Raw genomic sequence first — 18,025 nt, 5'->3', positions numbered from 1 at the left:
AATGTCCACAGTGATGCTTCTTTAGACATTTGTCGGTCTTCAAAAATCTAGGAAGCATTATTTGAGAATACAATTGAATTTATCGAACATGTAGAATGAGATCCTCAACTGTTGAGTTATCCTCTTTCAACCTCATTTTTCCCTAAATATATCAATTCTGCTTTTCATACCTCCTAAAGCCATCTATCAGCCTCCAAAGAGATCAAGACAGCTTGAAGCATAAGCTGGACTTGTTGTCATTCCACCAGTTGAGTATTTAATCCAATATATACCACATTCAAATCAATCTACTCGTAATCACATCTTTGTTCAAAGACAAAATCAAAGCTACAAACATATCAATCAAATTTCATAGAATCATGATTTATTTTAAACACAAAAAGACATTACCTCTTCATCAATAAAATCGTGGCTCCATTGTATAACCTTCATCACATTCAGAAGCTCGGCCAACAAACTGAAGACTTCAACACCAAATAAGAAATCCAGCAAGATCTACCTGAAGAACATTTAACATACAAAACTTCAGTTTGTGATAAAAAGAAAAAAATCAAAAAATATCCATTTTTAAACTACTATTCAAATCGATGTTAAATGCAACGCCTCTTTCGTCTTCATCTTCTTCTCTATATCTACAGTTTTAGAGAGAGAGTAGACAGAGATATTGAAAGGCTGGTGTGTGATGGGAACCTTCATTGAAACGACGATGTTTGAAAAATGATACTCGAACGATAACATGTAAACATAATCACGAGAAAGATGGATTTGAGAGGGAGAGATACGATCACAGATGTGAGCGGGAGAGATTTGAATGTGGAGCCAGATTATTAACCCTTATTTATAGGATTAGAATATATGGTTTGAATTTTGAATTTTGAATGTGGAGCCAGAATTTTGAATCTCAACAGATGTTTATTGAGAACTGATGTTTGATTATAAAATGTTGAGGGCAGATGTTTAAACAAAAGTTGTTTGATATGGGCAGACGTTTCTCCTCAGCAGACCTTTGGAATCTAAATGTGGGCCACCTTTGAATTTTAAACTCTTTAATATTAGGCTTTATGATGTAATAATGAGATAAGAAAAGCCTTGTTGGACACCCTCTCCTGCTGACACATCAGTTTTTCTTATGTCACTTGGATTTTTCCTTTTATAGAAAGTATAGATTGATTAAGCCAATTTTTAGTGATCCATATTAATAAATTTTTATATTTAAACAACTACATTTTTTCTGAAATTAAATATTACCATATATAAGAAAAAAAAGAGAATGTACGATATATGAATAAAAGAACAATGTACATATTGAAAAACAAGTTTAATGTATATAAATAAAGAGTTATTGGATTTTAATAATCCTAAGTTTCACCAGTTGGCCGATAATAATCCCAACTTTAAAAATTCTCTTCAAAGAGTTATTGGATTTTAATAATCCTAAGTTTCACTAGTTGGCCGATAATAATCCCAACTTTAAAAATTCTCTTCAATAATCCCAACTTGTAAAAGTTTAGCCGCCATTGATCTTTTTTAAACATATAAGAATATAGTCTCCTCAATAGATTCAGTTACAACTAGAAACTCCTTAATGGATTTAAGTGCACCTATGTTAGAAAAGGATCAATAGCGGCCAAATTTTTACAAGTTGAGATTATTGGAGGAAATTTTTAAAGTTGAGATTATTATCGGCCAACTGGTGAAACTTAGGATTATTAAAATCCAATAACCCATAAATAAAAAAAGAATGTAGCGATTAAGACTGGGCTACACAAACACAAACGTAATGTGAAAATCAGAAAATCAAAGGCAAGTGCGTTTCAAAGAAATTTCACATTGGAATTTAGGTTGAATTTTCGTTATTTATGGGGTTGAATAAGTCATGCGAAGACCCAAAGACCTTAACCATATCAGGCCCAATGAATACGTTTGAATTTTGAAATTTGAAACTATCTTAGGCCTACATAAACCATGGTTACCCTCACTTTGCACACACAAAACCACAATGACCACATTCACCCTTTCCATTTTCCTTCTCTTAATTTTTCTTTTTCGCTCCACCAATGCGGCAGTTTTCACTATTCTAAACAACTGTCCGTACACCGTTTGGGTAGGTGCCGTGCCTGGTGGCGGCCAACAACTTAACTCGGGTCAAACCTGGGCTTTATCCGTCCCATCTAGCACAGTAGGGCGTATATGGCCCCGTACCAATTGCAACTTTGATGGTTCTGGACGAGGCAAGTGTCAAACCGGTGATTGTAATGGTCTCCTACGATGCCAAAACTATGGTACACCACCCAATACATTGGCCGAGTACTCTCTAAATCAGTACAACAATCTTGATTTCTTTGATATGTCTCTTGCGGACGGATTCAATGTGCCAATGGAATTTAAGCCCAGTTCTGGTGGGTGCACCCGTGGTATCTTATGTAAATCGGATATTAATGGCCAGTGTCCTAACGAGTTACGGGCTCCTGGTGGGTGCAATAACCCTTGCACCGTGTTCAAAACTAATGAATATTGTTGCGTCTCAGGAGGAAATTGTTCGCCAACCGACTTTCCAAGGTTTTTTAAGACAAGGTGTCCTGATGCATATAGTTATCCTAAGGATGATCAAACTAGCACATTTACATGTCCCGGTGGAACCAACTATAGTGTTGTATTATGCCCTTGAAGCCATAGGGTTGTTTTTAAAAAGACACTAATAAAAAAAGATTAAATATACAGAAGAAAGAGTGCTAGTCAGTGGTCACCTAAGGGTATGTTTGGCAAAATTAGCTGGTGGTTGGTGGTTGGAAGCTGGTAGCTGGTAGCTGGTGGTTGGTGGCTGGAAGATGGTAGCTGTAACTGATAGCTAGTAGCTGTAGCTTTTTAGATATATTTGGTGTTTGGCAGAGTAGCTGAAGCTTTTAATAAAATGCATAAAATGACCAAAATGGACATAACTAAAAATTTAAAAAGTTTGTGCATTAAAGAGTTCATTATCTTTAGAGGTTAAAATAGTCATTTTTCCCCTAAAAGCTTGTAGCTCCTTCTAAACGCTACTAGTAGGAGAGTTCAACCAAAAGCTTCTAACCTAAAAGTTTCAAGCCCCTTCAACCAAACAAGGTTTTTTATTAAGTATGAGCTTTTTCTTAAAAGTTTAAAGCTAGAAGCTACTAAAAGCTCCATACCAAACATATGGGTTAGGTTATTGTACAAATGGATAAGATACAAATGAGTCTTAATATGAGAAGTGAATGAGGGAAATGGAAAAACATGTATTTTAGTTCTAGAATCTAAAAAATAAATAAATAAAAAATTCGTGTAATTACACTAGTAGAGTAATTATATAATCATTCAAGAATAATTATACATAATTACTCAACTAGTATAAATACACGATTTTTTTATATATTTTGCAACTAAACATCTAGATGGAATTTAAAAAATAAAATAAAAATTTTTCTTCATTTTTCATGTTAAGACCCATTTGTATATTAAAACTTATTTGTAACATCATATATTATATAAGACAGAGTTTGTGTTATTTTTAGTCTAAATTGACATTCTTATATAAGGTCAAGCTTGAAATTAATTGAGGCGGCTTGGCTTGGCTAGAGCTCTAGTTTGAAGTTAAACGAGTCAATGAGCCGACCATGAGCCAAGCCGAGCTTGGGTCGAGTTCGGCTTGGTTACAAAATGAGCCAACTCGGCTCATGTCATTTCAAATTTAAGTTTTTTAGCTAGTTTTTCTCAAGTTTATTTCGAGCGAGTTACAAGACGCGAGCTTTGTGAACTGAGCATAAGCCAGAGAAAGAACCAAATCCTTAAGAAACATGAAGTCCAATTAATACATTTGAAATTTCAGTTTATATAATTCTGAAAACTATACATCATCTTGACATCTTAGGCCTATATAAACTAAGTTTAGTCTCACTTTGCATTCACCCAAAACCACAATGACCACCTCCACCCTTTCCACTTTCCTTCTCTTTGCTCTACTTCTTCTTCACTCCACCAGTGCAGCCGTTTTCAATATCCGAAACAACTGTCGATACACCGTTTGGGCTGGCGCGGTTCCTGGCGGAGGCCGGCGGCTTAACCCAGGCCAAACCTGGGCTTTAACCGTCGCAGCTGGCACAAAAGGAGCCCGTATATGGCCCCGAACCGGTTGCACCTTTGATGGCTCAGGGCGAGGCAGGTGTCAAACCGGTGATTGCAACGGTCTCCTCCAATGCCAGAACTATGGTACCCCACCCAACACATTGGCCGAGTACGCTTTGAACCAATATCAAAATCTTGATTTCATTGATATCTCTCTAGTGGACGGATTCAACGTGCCGATGACATTTAAAGCCAGTTCTGGGGGTTGCAGCCGTAGTATCGTATGTACCGCGGATATCAATGGTCAATGTCCTAGCCAGTTACGGGCTCCGGGTGGGTGCAATAACCCTTGCACCGTGTACAAAACTGAACAGTATTGTTGTAACAATGGACCTTGTGGACCAACTGAGTTTTCAAGGTTTTTCAAACAGAGATGCCCTGATGCTTATAGTTATCCTCAGGATGATAGAACAAGCTTATTTACATGCCCTGGTGGAACCAACTATGAAGTTATATTCTGCCCTTGATCAAAGGCATTAGATAAAAGAGGTGATCGAAATATAATAAGAACTGCAATATATAAATGATGCAGTAATATGAAGTGAATAAGAAATTAAGGGGCTTCTTCCTTGATTATATATATTGTAATACAGTAATGTCATCTTTTATCCAAATAAATAGATTATTAAGTTTCTATATGTACATGGTATATATATACTTAATGTATAATCCTGGATATATAGAGATAAAAAAAAGTGTAGTAGACTCATAAGGGATAATTTTATTTCTGATTTTTGTAAGCATCTCTCTCATAAACTGCAGAAACGAAGGTTGTCAACAAAATCATCATCATCATACTCTGTAAATCCAACCGATATAGTGTCGGTTGGTGACGGTTGAATGTGGAGGGAAAAACCAACCGATTAAACGGTGCCAACCCTTGCCACATAACCGTTCACATATTACATATTGTTACACATATTAAGTACACATATACATAGAATTCGAATATTATACATAAATATAACATATTAAGTTTATAATGCTAACAATCACTCCCCATAAACTTAATTTCCCTTTCGCGAGTGTTTCAGCACGCTATCATTCGCTTCGTTTACTGCCTTTTCAGCCCTCCGAAAATCAAACCTCTTTCTTTGCTTTAATCTCTTTAACCCATACCAATCATTCCCAGCAAAGAATGCGAAATGTTCGTCTGTTGCTCCTTCCTGTTCGGCAGCAGATTGTTCACTTGTTCCGGCGTCCATGCTTCTGGTTCTTCTCTTTTCACCTACGTCTTCACTGACTTCCTTTTCAGCTGCAGCACCTTGAATGCACTTGATCTTGTAGTAATAAACCAGTACGTCTAAATACATGGCATACATAAGCCTCATTAGTTCTGCATCATTATAGTCAAGACCCATATCTTTTGCTATCACCGCCCACATATGATTATCTGTTACACGTCGATGACCACCCTCTCTTTTAACCGCTAAGTATAAGTCTAACAGACTGACTTTCCTGTTGTTCTTGGCATAGGCAGGCAATGGTCTTGAATTGATTTCTAGTTTAACCTTTAAGAACCAATCGACCATATCTTCGAACTTTTTCTCTATGAAAAACTTATACTTTCCTACATATCCATCATCTTCCAACATATCCATAAGGGCCTTGCAGTCTTGGAATTCGTTGAACGACATTGCTTGCAGTATCATTACGTTCCAGTCCGGTTCTTCCGATGATATGTTTAAACTTTCGAAATATGAATTCAAGTAATCATTCTTGAATTTCTCATATTCGGTTTCAGATCAGAGCATCTCTTCTTTTTCTTTGTTACCAACATCATCTTCTCTAGAGTAACATGTAATATCATTTCTTTTATCGATTGCAGGAATACTAAAAGTTGGATATATTTTACATTTGTCACCCATAAATTTTACCGTATAACCTTGTGTTATTAATTGATCAAAACTCAGGACGTTCCGATCAATGTCTGGTGTATAAAATACACTTTGAATTCGTAGTTTTTCTGATCCGGAAATCATTTCAACAACACCAATTCCTTGAATGAAATAAAAATTGCATTCCCCAGTGTTTGTTTCAACTTCATACAGTTTTTTGATTCATTTAAACATGTTTATATTTCCAGAATAGTGTCGTTTAAATGATTTGCTAACATACCAGATATTCGACCAGTAACTTCCGTCTGTACCGACCACCATGAACTCTGATCTCCGATCATATTGATTATTATCATCAACCCCCTTCTGTGATTGTGATCCCGTGTTTATCGCACGAATGAGTTGAGAGGCTTCATCTTCTTCTTTCCTCTTACACTCAGCAATCTGATGCCCTGATAGATTGCGATAATAACACTTTCTTTGAAATCTTCGTCTCTCTTTCTTCTCATTCGAACATTGCAGACATGGCAGAATTGTTGACGATTTTGCAGGGATCTCTTCTCTTTCAGAAGTGTGGCTCTGATACCACTTGTTAGAATTGAATTTGTATTTGCAGCGGAATTACTTGATGGTTTGGAATTCATGATTATCGAGGAAATATACTGAGATATTATTGGAAATCAATATCGAATGAAATTGATTCTTGGTGCCTGACATAACTGCCGGCAATTTACATATATAGTGTCGGTTGGTGACGGTTGAATGTGGAGGGAAAAACCAACCCATTAAACGGTGCCAACCCTTGCCACATAACCGTTCACATATTACATATTGTTACACATATTAAGTACACATATACATAGAATTCGAATATTATACATAAATATAACATATTAAGTTTATAATGCTAACAATTTTTAGTCTAAATTGACATTCTTATATAAGGTCTTGAAATTAATTGAGGCGGCTTGGCTTGGCTTGGCTAGAGCTCTAGTTTGAAGTTAAACGAGTCAACGAGCCGACCCATGAGCCAAGCCGAGCTTGGGTCGAGCTCGGTTCGGTTACAAAATGAGCCAACTCGGCTCATGTCATTTCAAATTAAGTTTTTTAGCTAGTTTTTCTCGAGTTTCTTTCGGGCGAGCTACGAGACGCGACCTTTGTGAACAGGCGTGAGCATAAGCCATAGAAAGAACCAAATCCTTAAGAAACATGAAGTCCAATTAATACATTTGAAATTTCATTTCAGTTTATATAATTCTGAAAACTATACATCATCTTGACATCTTAGGCCTATATAAACCAAGTTTAGTCTCACTTTGCATTCACCCAAAACCACAATGACCACCTCCACCCTTTCCACTTTCCTTCTCTTTGCTCTACTTCTTCTTCACTCCACCAAAGCAGCCGTTTTCAATATCCGAAACAACTGTCGATACACCGTTTGGGCTGGCGCAGTTCCTGGTGGAGGCCGGCAGCTTTACCCAGGCCAAACCTGGGCTTTAACCGTCGCAGCTGGCACAAAAGGAGCCCGTATATGGCCCCGAACCGGTTGCACCTTTGATGGCTCAGGGCGAGGCAGGTGTCAAACCGGTGATTGCAACGGTCTCCTCCAATGCCAGAACTATGGTACCCCACCCAACACATTGGCCGAGTACGCTTTGAACCAATATCAAAATCTTGATTTCATTGACATCTCTCTTGTGGACGGATTCAATGTGCCGATGACATTTAAATCCAGTTCTGGGGGGTGCAGCCGTAGTATCGTATGTACTGCGGATATCAATGGTCAGTGTCCTAGCCAGTTACGGGCTCCGGGTGGGTGCAATAACCCTTGCACCGTGTACAAAACTGAACAGTATTGTTGTAACAATGGACCTTGTGGACCAACTGATTTATCAAGGTTTTTCAAACAGAGATGCCCTGACGCTTATAGTTATCCTCAGGATGATAGAACTAGTTTATTTACGTGCCCTGGTGGAACCAACTATGAAGTTATATTCTGCCCTTGATCAAAGCCATTAGATAAAAGAGGTGATCGAAATATAATAAGAACTGCAATATAGAAATGATGCAGTAATATGAAGTGAATAAGTAACTAAGGGGCTTTTCTTCCTTGATTATATATTGTAATACAGTAATGTCATCTTTTATCCAAATAAATAGATTATTGAGTAAAATGCATGAATAGTCCCTGTGGTTTGTCAAAATAACATCTTTAGTCCCAAACTTTTCAGAATTACACTTATGCTCCCTATGGTTTGTTTGGTTGTTACTCGGATAGTCTCTAGAGTGGATGAAGGTTAGTTTTCTCTGTTAAGTGGGAGTAAATTGACTAAAATGCCCTTATCATTACAATAAATAACTTAAATATAAAAAGAAATATAGTAAAAGTTTGATAAATTAAATGGGACCCACTTTTTTATTTAAAACATAAAACTTAACCTTCACCACCAAGATCATCAAATCTCCTGCTTTCACCCACCACCATCACCCACCTCCACCCACACCCACCAACACACACTCTTTATAAATCTAGAAAATCTAGAGAGAGGCAGAGAAAACCTGAATGTTAGAGAGAGTGTGTGGTGGGCGATCGGAGATAGAGGATCTCCGGCGATGACTTTAAAGACCCACTTCCTCTGAATCACAACGGCGAAGGTCCCCTTCATCTGTTGGTGATCCTATTAGGTGATAATGCATTGGTTCTGCAAATCCTCAATGGACCCAATCCAGAGTATCAAATGCTGCAAACAATGATATTAAACCTAACTACACTCAGCTAGTCAGCTTAGAGCAAAATTACTCAATAACAGACTCAATTTTCTTCATCGGCTATGTTATCCGCCATAGCTATTCTCCACCTTAAACCTCCACATCGGGAACATCATAATTTACTCCGTCTTCAACTGTTGTGTCAGATTTACCATAATTCCAGTCGTCAAGCACGTGATTTCTATCACAGATTCTCATCGGATTCAAATTATCAGAGTGATCGGGTCCACTTCATTTGAAGTCGAACGGCGGTGGGGGAAGAAGAAAGGGAGGGAGGGTGGGTGGTGGTGGGGGAATCAGAGAAGAAAGAGAGGTGGGGGAAGTTGGGGTGCGGTGGCGGAGGTGGGTTCAAAGTTGGGGTACGAACGGCGGTAGGTGAATCCGAGAAGAAAGGGAGGGATGGAGGGTGGGCGGTGGATGGTGGTTGGCGGTGGCTTTTGTTGAAGAAGATTACACCAAAACTTTTGTTGAAGATCTGACCAGAATATATAAATATATTTATTAGAGTTAATTGCTCGGATGGTCCCTGTGGTTTCAACTTTTTTCACGTTTAGTCCCCACCTTTTAAAAATAGCAGGTATGCTCCCTATGGTTTGTCATTTTGTTACTCGGATGGTCCCTGAGTAGATGTCAGTTAGTTTGAAAATAGCAGGTATGCTCCCTATGGTTTGTCATTTTGTTACTCGAATAGTCCCCAGAGTAAATGTTGGGGGACTATCCGAGTAACAAAATGACAAACCATAGGGAGCATACATGCTATTTTCAAAATGTGGGGACTAAACGTGAAAAAACATGAAACCACAGGGACCATCCGAGCAATTAACTCTATTTATTAAATAATTAGTTTATATTTATTAAATACTTAATTAGTTTATTTTGTTTTATCATTAAGGGTGTTTTAGTCATTTCACGTGCATTTAACTGAACTAACTAACCTCCATCCACTCAGGGGACTATCCGAGTAACAATCGGGTAAACCACAGGGACCAAGAGTGTAATTTCAAAAAGTTGAGGACTAAAGGTGAAATTTCGTCAAACCACAGGGACTATCCGTGCATTTTACTCTAGATTATTACTGATATGAGTTTCATGATGTCCTTATTAAGTTTGAATACGAATGCAAACACCAACCCCAAATACATAATATGTCAAGAGTAAACATTACATTTCGATTCGTACCCACCCTTATCAAGTTTCTGTTGGAAAAATAGGTGAAAATAGCATTTTTCACAAATAGAGGAAAATGATTTTTTCCAATTTTGCACTAGAAATAAATATAATAAAATGAGCGGGATTTATATATTTATTTGTGGGTTTGTGTTCTATGTTGCAAGAGCTTCGCAACGAACTAAACCACGTCCAAAACGGAGCTAAGATGAATGAGACATCGAGGTTCAAAGTTGTGTGTTTGAAACATTGAATGCTGAAACAAAAGGGAAAGTAGCACCTTGTCCCACATCGGCGGAGAGATGGAACTTAAATGGGTATTTAAGGTGGAACTATCCAACCTTATGATGGGAAGCACACACTAGTGTCCTCGCGGAGGCACCCTAACTCGCATGCCCACACACGCACGTGCGTGGCGTGGGCGATGAGGCGCGATGTGCACTTCGCACGCTCGCATCGCCGCGAGCCGCTTAAGAGCCGCCTTTGTATTTTTGACCACGTGCGCGTGACGTGGCAGTCCGCGCGCGAGTACACGTGGCATGGAGGCGCGCGGTTGCGCGCATGGTGCATGGGTCCTGATGTGTCGTGCGCGGCGCACTAGAGTGAGCCAATACGGCGCGACTGTGTGGCGTGCTCGTATAGGCTCATAGGTGACGTGGCGCACGCGTGCATGGACCTGGGCCAGTGTGGTGCACGCGCGCATGGCAGTGAGCCAAAAGGACGCACCGCGCATGGTCCTAAGTCAGTGTGGCGCACGCGCGCGCATGACAGTGAGCCAAGAGGACGCAGCGCTCATGAGCGTGCAGACCTGCGCGCGCAAGGACGCGCCTGCACCAGTGTGTCTTGCGCGCGCGCGAAGAAGCTTCCAGCATTGAATGACAGTGCAGTTACAGTTCAGCTTTGAAACTGACGAGTTAATGGTCTTTGACTGAGAACTAAATGACGTATTAAATTGCTTTGAAGACGTTTAATGCAATTTAAACCTCTCTTTAATTCTCTTTTTGACTGTTTCGATTTAGGAGCTGTATAAGTACAGCTCCATACCCAGCTGCAAGAGATACCACGAAAACCAGCTACAACAGCTTTATGCAAACAGTCTTCTCGACTCTTCTGATCGTCTTCTTCCTACACAGTTCCAGGTAACCTTCGGGTTGTAGGCGAACTCCGGCAGTACCGCTGCTTCGGCTGTTGTACCCTGGGAAACAAAACGAGTACTCTTGGGAGACTCGGAATTTGTTTTAAGGGAAGCGTGTTAAACACGTGCCTCAGTCATAGATTTTTCTGCTTCTACTCCATTCTTGTATTTGTTTATTTTAGTTGTAATTGTACTAGTTGTTTAAGCTTTCTTATTTCTGTATTGTAATCATTTAATAAAATTTGTTTTTTATTTTATTTAAATTACGCGAACGGTTCCTACAATCTTAAAACAAAATTTTAAAACCGTTCGTGTAATCAAAATCATTCTGTTTTGTGATTCAAACTAGTTTTGATTCACTCAGTTTGCGTTTTAAAAACAGATTTTTTTTGTTTTCATCTTCAAAGGAGCGACTTTGGTTGAAAACATCTTTGGTTACATTCAGAATTTGTCCTAATACTGCTAATAAACTTTCTGCCTTGGTCTTCAAAGTTGGACTTAGAAGCCAGTCAGTAAGTTTTAAAAATTATAAATTTTCTGTTTTTGGTCTTCAAAGTTGGACTTAGAAGCCGAAACAGTAAATTGTGGTAAAATTAAAATTTATTAGTTTACTTCTGTTTTTTTGCGTAAAACAGACCTTTTGACTAAAAATTTTAAATTTTAATTTTCAGCATGTCGACCGAAAATGTCAACGTTAACAACACCACAAATGTACAAAACTGATCAGTATTGTTGTAACTCTGGAAACTATGGACCAACTGATTTATCAAGGTTTTTCAAGACCAGATGTCCTGATGCATATAGTTATCCCATGGATGATCAAAGTAGCACATATACATGTCCCGGTGGAACCAACCAACTATAGTGTTGTGTTATGCCCTTGAAGCTATAGGGTTGTTTTTAAAAAGAAACTAATAAAAAAAGATTAAACATACAGAAGAAAGAGTGCTAGTCAGTGGTCACCTAAGGGTATGTTTGGCAAAATTAGCTGGTGGTTGGTGACTGGAAGCTGGTAGCTGGCGGCTGGAAGATGGTAGCTGTAACTGATAGCTAGTAGCTGTAGCTTTTTAGATATATATTTGGTGTTTGGCAGGGTAGCTGAAGCTTTTAATAAAATGTATATAATGACCAAAATGAACATAACTAAAAATTTAAAAAGTTTGTGCATTAAAGAGTTCATTATCATTAGAGGTTAAAATAGTCATTTTTCCCCTAAAACCTTGTAGCTCCTTCTAAACGCTACTAGTAGGAGAGTTCAACCAAAAGCTTCAAGCTTCTAACCTAAAAGTTTCAAGCCTCTTCAACCAAACAAGTTTTTTTATTAAGTATGAGTTTTTCTTAAAAGTTTAAAGCTAGAAGCTACTAAAAACTCCATACCAAACATATGGGTTAGGTTATTGTACAAATGGATAAGATACAAATGAGTCTTAATATGAGAAGTGAACGAGGGAAATGGAAAAACATGTATTTTAGTTCTAGAATCTAAAAAATAAATAAATAAAAAATTCGTGTAATTACACTAGTAGAGTAATTATATAATCATTCAAGAATAATTATACATAATTACTCAACTAGTATAAATACACAATTTTTTATACATTTTGCAACTAAACATCTAGATGGAATTTAAAAAATAAAATAAAAATCTTTCTGTTATGAATGCAACCATTTTATGGCCCAACCCAATGTTTATGGGCTTTAGGCTTTTAGAGATTTTATTGTACTAGTTTATATATACGATGTATATGTCAGTTGAATGGATGGATTGAATCATTTTTCTCCCTATATTTCTTTCTTGTTTATAACACGTTATCAGCACGATGCTCAAACCATTTTCCATTAATTCTTCAGTAAAGACTCTCCACTCCCATTTTCGATAACATATCTATTCAAAACATGTCAACCTCTTTATCCATCTATTGGTACGAGTAAGATGAAGATATCAAGGGATATTCAGAAAATTACCATGCATGTTATTGAAAAACTAGATCATGTGTTGCATTTTCCTTTTGATTTTGCATCTACCCAACAAGCAGAGGTCGGCTTTATCCATCAATTAAGGTAATAATTCGAACCTTCTTCCGTGATTAAATGCGTAATATGTATATCCTACATATATGGATATATCATATACATGATATAAATTTACCGTTATAGTTCTGCGACTTAAATTTTAGTTTCCGGCCATGAAGAGTATGCAAATTAGAAACTAAAAGTCAAGAAGATAGAATCATAGAATACAAATCTAAGATATCCAGAAATCAAATCTATGAAATCCCCACATGAATTTTTTTAGAGGTTGAACATACACGTAAAACTATAGTGGTATGATTAAAAAAAGGATTTTGGAACGAGTCGGTTTCGATGAATTCGTTGGCAATACCGTTGGTGATGTTACCAGGAAATTCTATTTTCCACGATATAACTTTGACCTAGTCTTGTATGATATATTTTACTTTATTGTGAAATTAATTATTAAATGCTCCATCAGTTATTATTTCTTTTAAAACGTTCTTAATGGTGTGTGTAAGGTAGAAATAATGATAAGATATAACTACGATTTCTGTGTTCTGTTACAAGTTTTAAGAATATGCTTAGAACTAATAGCACCCTATCATATAAAAAAAATTATCTTAGCATTGAATAGAATAATTGTTCATAATGAGAAAACCGGTTACGAACGGGAAAATAGGACTGGCGGTTACGATGTTGACAAAGGTATTCATTTATCAATTAATACTATCATTAATAAAAAGTCAAGTCAACATAGGTGAGCCCATGAGATAATTCGTAACTGCATACATCTCTTTATTTTTATATCATTAATAATTAATAATTAATTAACATGGCATAACTATAAGTTAATACTATCATTTATTAACCTCTTATAATTTAATTATATATTAAATTTCAAATTTCTTTTATTAAACATCTCTTTTCTTTCAAGAGTTTTCTAACCCTCTATTTTAAAGATAACATATGTTATGTTAGAGAAATCTCATGTAAGCTTATAATTTGCTTTAAAGCAGGGTTTTGGATATTGTGTTGGCTGGTTATACCACCATTCATTTATAATACATCTATAGCCTACGCATGATGCCATACAAAGTTATTTTTTTTAAAGATTATCTGTATGATTAAGTTGCATTTTTATTAAAATAGGTTATGTACCTCGAAAATTTTATATTTGTGATGACCAGAGCCAATTCATAAACACTGACTTTCTTGAAGTTTAGTTTTAGGATATAAATTGTAAGGGCCATAGATGTAGTTGTTTGATGACTAGTTACCCATGTATGAGATTTGTCTTTATTTTAATATAATAGAATTAAAGGTAGATTGAGATGTTGTTAATCATTTTAGTATACGTTATTAAACATAAAATGTACAAAACTCTTGCATATCATATGTGACAATAGTACATAAGTTGAGCCCGCAACTCTTATGCCCATACACTTCTACATATAAAGAAGTTTATTAGTGTAATTAGTTATTTGAATCCCAAATGACGTGATGTGGTCAATCTACCAATGATTATAAGTATTCAAAATATTTGAAAGACAACCACAAAATGGGAAGAAATGTCAATCATAAAAACTTGACTTCTACCAAATTTATACAAATTCACACTTCCAAACTCGAGTTTGTCACACTCGACGCCTCCAGACACTACTACCTCCCCTAGACTCTAGATACTAAAATATAGCAAATAGCCTAGAAGAAACAATCCATGGCGGGAATGAAACTTCTATACAAGCAAGAGTTAAAGCCAGGGTATTTCTCTATAACAAGTCTTATAAATATCTAGAAAGATAATCTCTTTCCATTGAGAACCGCAAAGATATGCATGACCACTAGAAGTTGGTTGTCCTCCAAAAGGTCGACATAAGTTTTATCTATTTGAAATTGTAAATTTTTTTTCAACTCTTAGATTACATCAGAATTGAAATTACGTCTCACAAATCACATGCTCTCTAGAAACAATATAGAGAATTTTTTTTTTCTCATAATACTCGAAAGTCATATCACATCTTCTAAACCGCATAGCAAAATTGAAAGCTCATACTTAAATACTATACAAGTTGATTCAGCGGTGCTAGTCATTCCCTGAAGCGAATGTGGCAATTTTTTTTATGCTAATAAAGGGGGAAAATAGTTATTCAGCCCCAGTAGCGGCCATATACGTGGAAGATCATGATCAAACCGGACATCAATGAGTCAAACACACAAAATATAAGTCAGACGCTAAGGGGGAGGTCCGTTAAAACGGGAAAATAAACACCCATTTAGCTACCACAAATATGGGTGACACATGTCCGGTATACGCCAACACTAAAGAAATATTGTTATTAGTTGTCTCTAGCAATGACAATTATTGATACTATTTCACTGTTAGTAGCATATCAAATGCTCTGGAAGAGCATCAACATCTTATTCCCAAATATCAAATTTTATAATAAATTATGCCTCATATTCTAGTATATCCTGAAGAAAGTTACTAAGTTTTCAAATATGTTTGAATAAACGATCATCACATTGGAATGATGACAAAGAAAAATGATATTGAATATCTCCAAAATTGCATATGTCAATATAGCCAGAAGATCATATTAGAAAACCAAAGGTTTACCAACTAAAATATGTTGCAAGAAGAAAAAAAATTCACAGAAAGTCAAAAAAAAAAGCATCATGATATGCAAAACAATCAAACGTGCTAACTAGCACCTCTAAATAATCTAAAAGCATTGCTCCCAAAATGCCTTATCATATGTGTAGTTAGTTTTTTTTTTGGCAAATAATTTTTTTTACAAATAATTCCTCTTATATGGGACCATTGAAATACACGGATGTCTGAATTGAGGCATTCATACATGGTTACATGTGAGTTTTCAGCTACCCATATGTAGCATACGCCCAACACTATGGAACGTTGGTCTTAGACATGATTTAACGTTGCTCTTTGACAACGCTGTTGTAGGGACCATTGTTGGGCACAATGTGAAGTATAGTGAGTGGCATGCGTAGTCGAGACATAATTCGTCTGTTAATGACTATAAAATCAATTCAAAACCAACTGCTTAACACAAATACTCCCCATTATAACTGGTCTCCTGAAGCGAACCAAGTTTCTATTCTTTATACTAGGTTGTGCAGCCTATGTACCAATAGCACCACCATAACATATGAAATGGGATATGTACACAGTATTCCCAGTATTAGGGGGAGACAAGAAAATGAAAGACTGGCAACACAAGAAAATGCATCATCATTATTGATTTTAGACCCCTGAAGTGGTCAATATAAATCTGAAGTCCAGAGGAGCGTGAATTTGCAAATAATAGCAAACGAAATACGAGATGCATTCACAAACAAAAATAGAGTGACAAGGTCACATATACCAGCACTTAACTCACCTGCTCAAATTTAAGTAATCACAAATGATTACCATATTAGAAATAAAAAGTGGGAAGTAAACTCGGTTCCAATATATAAATCCCACAAATGCAAAAAGAGCAAGGAAACGCAGTTGGTGTAATCCCAGAAGAGGTTGCATACAAAACCTTAAAAGAGATTGCTGATAAAATCCTAAAAGAGATTAACGAATTCCTGTAAGATATTAACGAATCCCCATAAGAGGATAATGGAGTTCTAGAAAAACTCAATTTATCAAACAAGTATGAGATCTCAATAAATTATGTACAAAATAGTACAATATGGAACCGTAATGAAACACGTGTGAAATGATATATTTGCATATGCTATAGCAATAAATGTAATCGATAAAAAAGGTTACAAACTTGAAACTGTGTAAGAGTGCACACACAGAAATAACCAAAATGGCTCAACGACTTAATGGTTGAATTAAATTCGCTCGACAAACAAAATGTTTTCGAACCTGTCGTTCGAACACCCATAGACGTCAAACCAGTAGGTTATAATTGGGTGTCTTTAAAAAAAAGAAACGTAAAGAATGAGATTTTGTGATGAAAGGTACGACTTTTAAAATAAAGATTTTTCCCAAATCCCAGTAGTTGATTATGAGGAAACGTATACCCCTGTAGTGGATGCGATAATCTTTTGATGTTTAAGCGACCTCATAATCTCAGAATTGACTTCAGATAAAACTTATGGATGTCGTCACCATATACATGTACGAGACAATTGTAAATGACATCTGCATGAAAATCCCCTAAGGATTAAATGCCCAAAGCATTATTAAACAATAACCCCATATGTGTTATATAAATCTTAAAGGGAACATTGGTCCTATATGATACAGCTTACTCAGCTGATTTTGAAATGAGGCGCTCATATCTACTTATTAAGATTTCACTCTTAATGTTCAATTTAATTTTATTTTACAGTGATGATGTAAACATCACCGTGAGTGAGGAACTGTCAAACTAAAGAGGGGAAATTTTGAAGGACCTTTACACTGTGTAGTTCTCGACCCGCAGTTCGAGTATATATATGTACTATTTTTTCTTGTCAATCAGATTACATCCAGAAGATGTTATATAGATAAAATTCAATTACGAGTACGCTAATGGTTGTCGAATTGCTTGAAATATGGAAATGATTTTTATCGTCCCTAAGAAGAGGATGGATAAATAATTGGTCTTGAAGTACCTTATTTAATTGCGATCGGAACATTGATGTATCTTGCAAGCAAGACGACACATGGTATTGCGTTCTTGATAGCTGTATTAGGAAGATTACAGTTCTAATATAACATGTTGCACCCTTTTTCCCTTCACTAGGTTTTTCCCCATTTTGGGTTTTTCCTAATAAGGTTTTTAACGAGGCAACATAATTGATCCAGTAGCATCAGTTTATCCTTATCTTGTAGGTCCCGAAGTGCCGACTTAACATCATTTTGAAGCTTGTTGTTAATAATGTATAATGCGCTATACTCTGTTTCCTTAGCTACGGTTTTGTCCCACTGGGTTTTCCTAGCAAGGCTTTTAACGAG

At 36.5% G+C, this 18,025-nt stretch overlaps 3 protein-coding genes across 3 annotated transcripts; all 3 read left to right on the top strand.

The window, feature by feature from the left end:
- The first annotated feature begins 1,992 nt into the window (after positions 1–1,992).
- LOC110921256 (thaumatin-like protein) lies at positions 1,993–2,799 on the top strand. The gene has a single exon (XM_022165547.2). It carries the CDS (start codon positions 2,000–2,002, stop codon positions 2,666–2,668), a length of 669 nt encoding a protein of 222 aa, XP_022021239.1. The 5' UTR covers positions 1,993–1,999; the 3' UTR covers positions 2,669–2,799.
- A 1,105-nt stretch (positions 2,800–3,904) lies between these two features.
- On the top strand, positions 3,905–4,651 carry LOC110921255 (thaumatin-like protein). The gene has a single exon (XM_022165546.2). The coding sequence runs from the start codon at positions 3,936–3,938 to the stop codon at positions 4,605–4,607; it is 672 nt and encodes a 223-aa protein (XP_022021238.1). The 5' UTR covers positions 3,905–3,935; the 3' UTR covers positions 4,608–4,651.
- A 2,649-nt stretch (positions 4,652–7,300) lies between these two features.
- On the top strand, positions 7,301–8,141 carry LOC110921254 (protein P21-like). Its single transcript, XM_022165545.2, has one exon. It carries the CDS (start codon positions 7,316–7,318, stop codon positions 7,985–7,987), a length of 672 nt encoding a protein of 223 aa, XP_022021237.1. The 5' UTR covers positions 7,301–7,315; the 3' UTR covers positions 7,988–8,141.
- Positions 8,142–18,025: the final 9,884 nt, after the last annotated feature.

This window comes from Helianthus annuus, chromosome 17, assembly GCF_002127325.2.
Source record: "Helianthus annuus cultivar XRQ/B chromosome 17, HanXRQr2.0-SUNRISE, whole genome shotgun sequence".
Classification (NCBI taxonomy): Eukaryota; Viridiplantae; Streptophyta; class Magnoliopsida; order Asterales; family Asteraceae; genus Helianthus; species Helianthus annuus.
Note: the sequence above shows the minus strand (reverse complement) of the source record. Positions and strands in the feature narration are given on the sequence as shown.

Bases quoted from the DNA above. Each gene is read 5' to 3' on its own strand.
- LOC110921256 (XM_022165547.2), top strand. From the start codon at position 2,000: ATGACCACATTCACCCTTTCCATTTTCCTTCTCTTAATTTTTCTTTTT.
- LOC110921255 (XM_022165546.2), top strand. From the start codon at position 3,936: ATGACCACCTCCACCCTTTCCACTTTCCTTCTCTTTGCTCTACTTCTT.
- LOC110921254 (XM_022165545.2), top strand. From the start codon at position 7,316: ATGACCACCTCCACCCTTTCCACTTTCCTTCTCTTTGCTCTACTTCTT.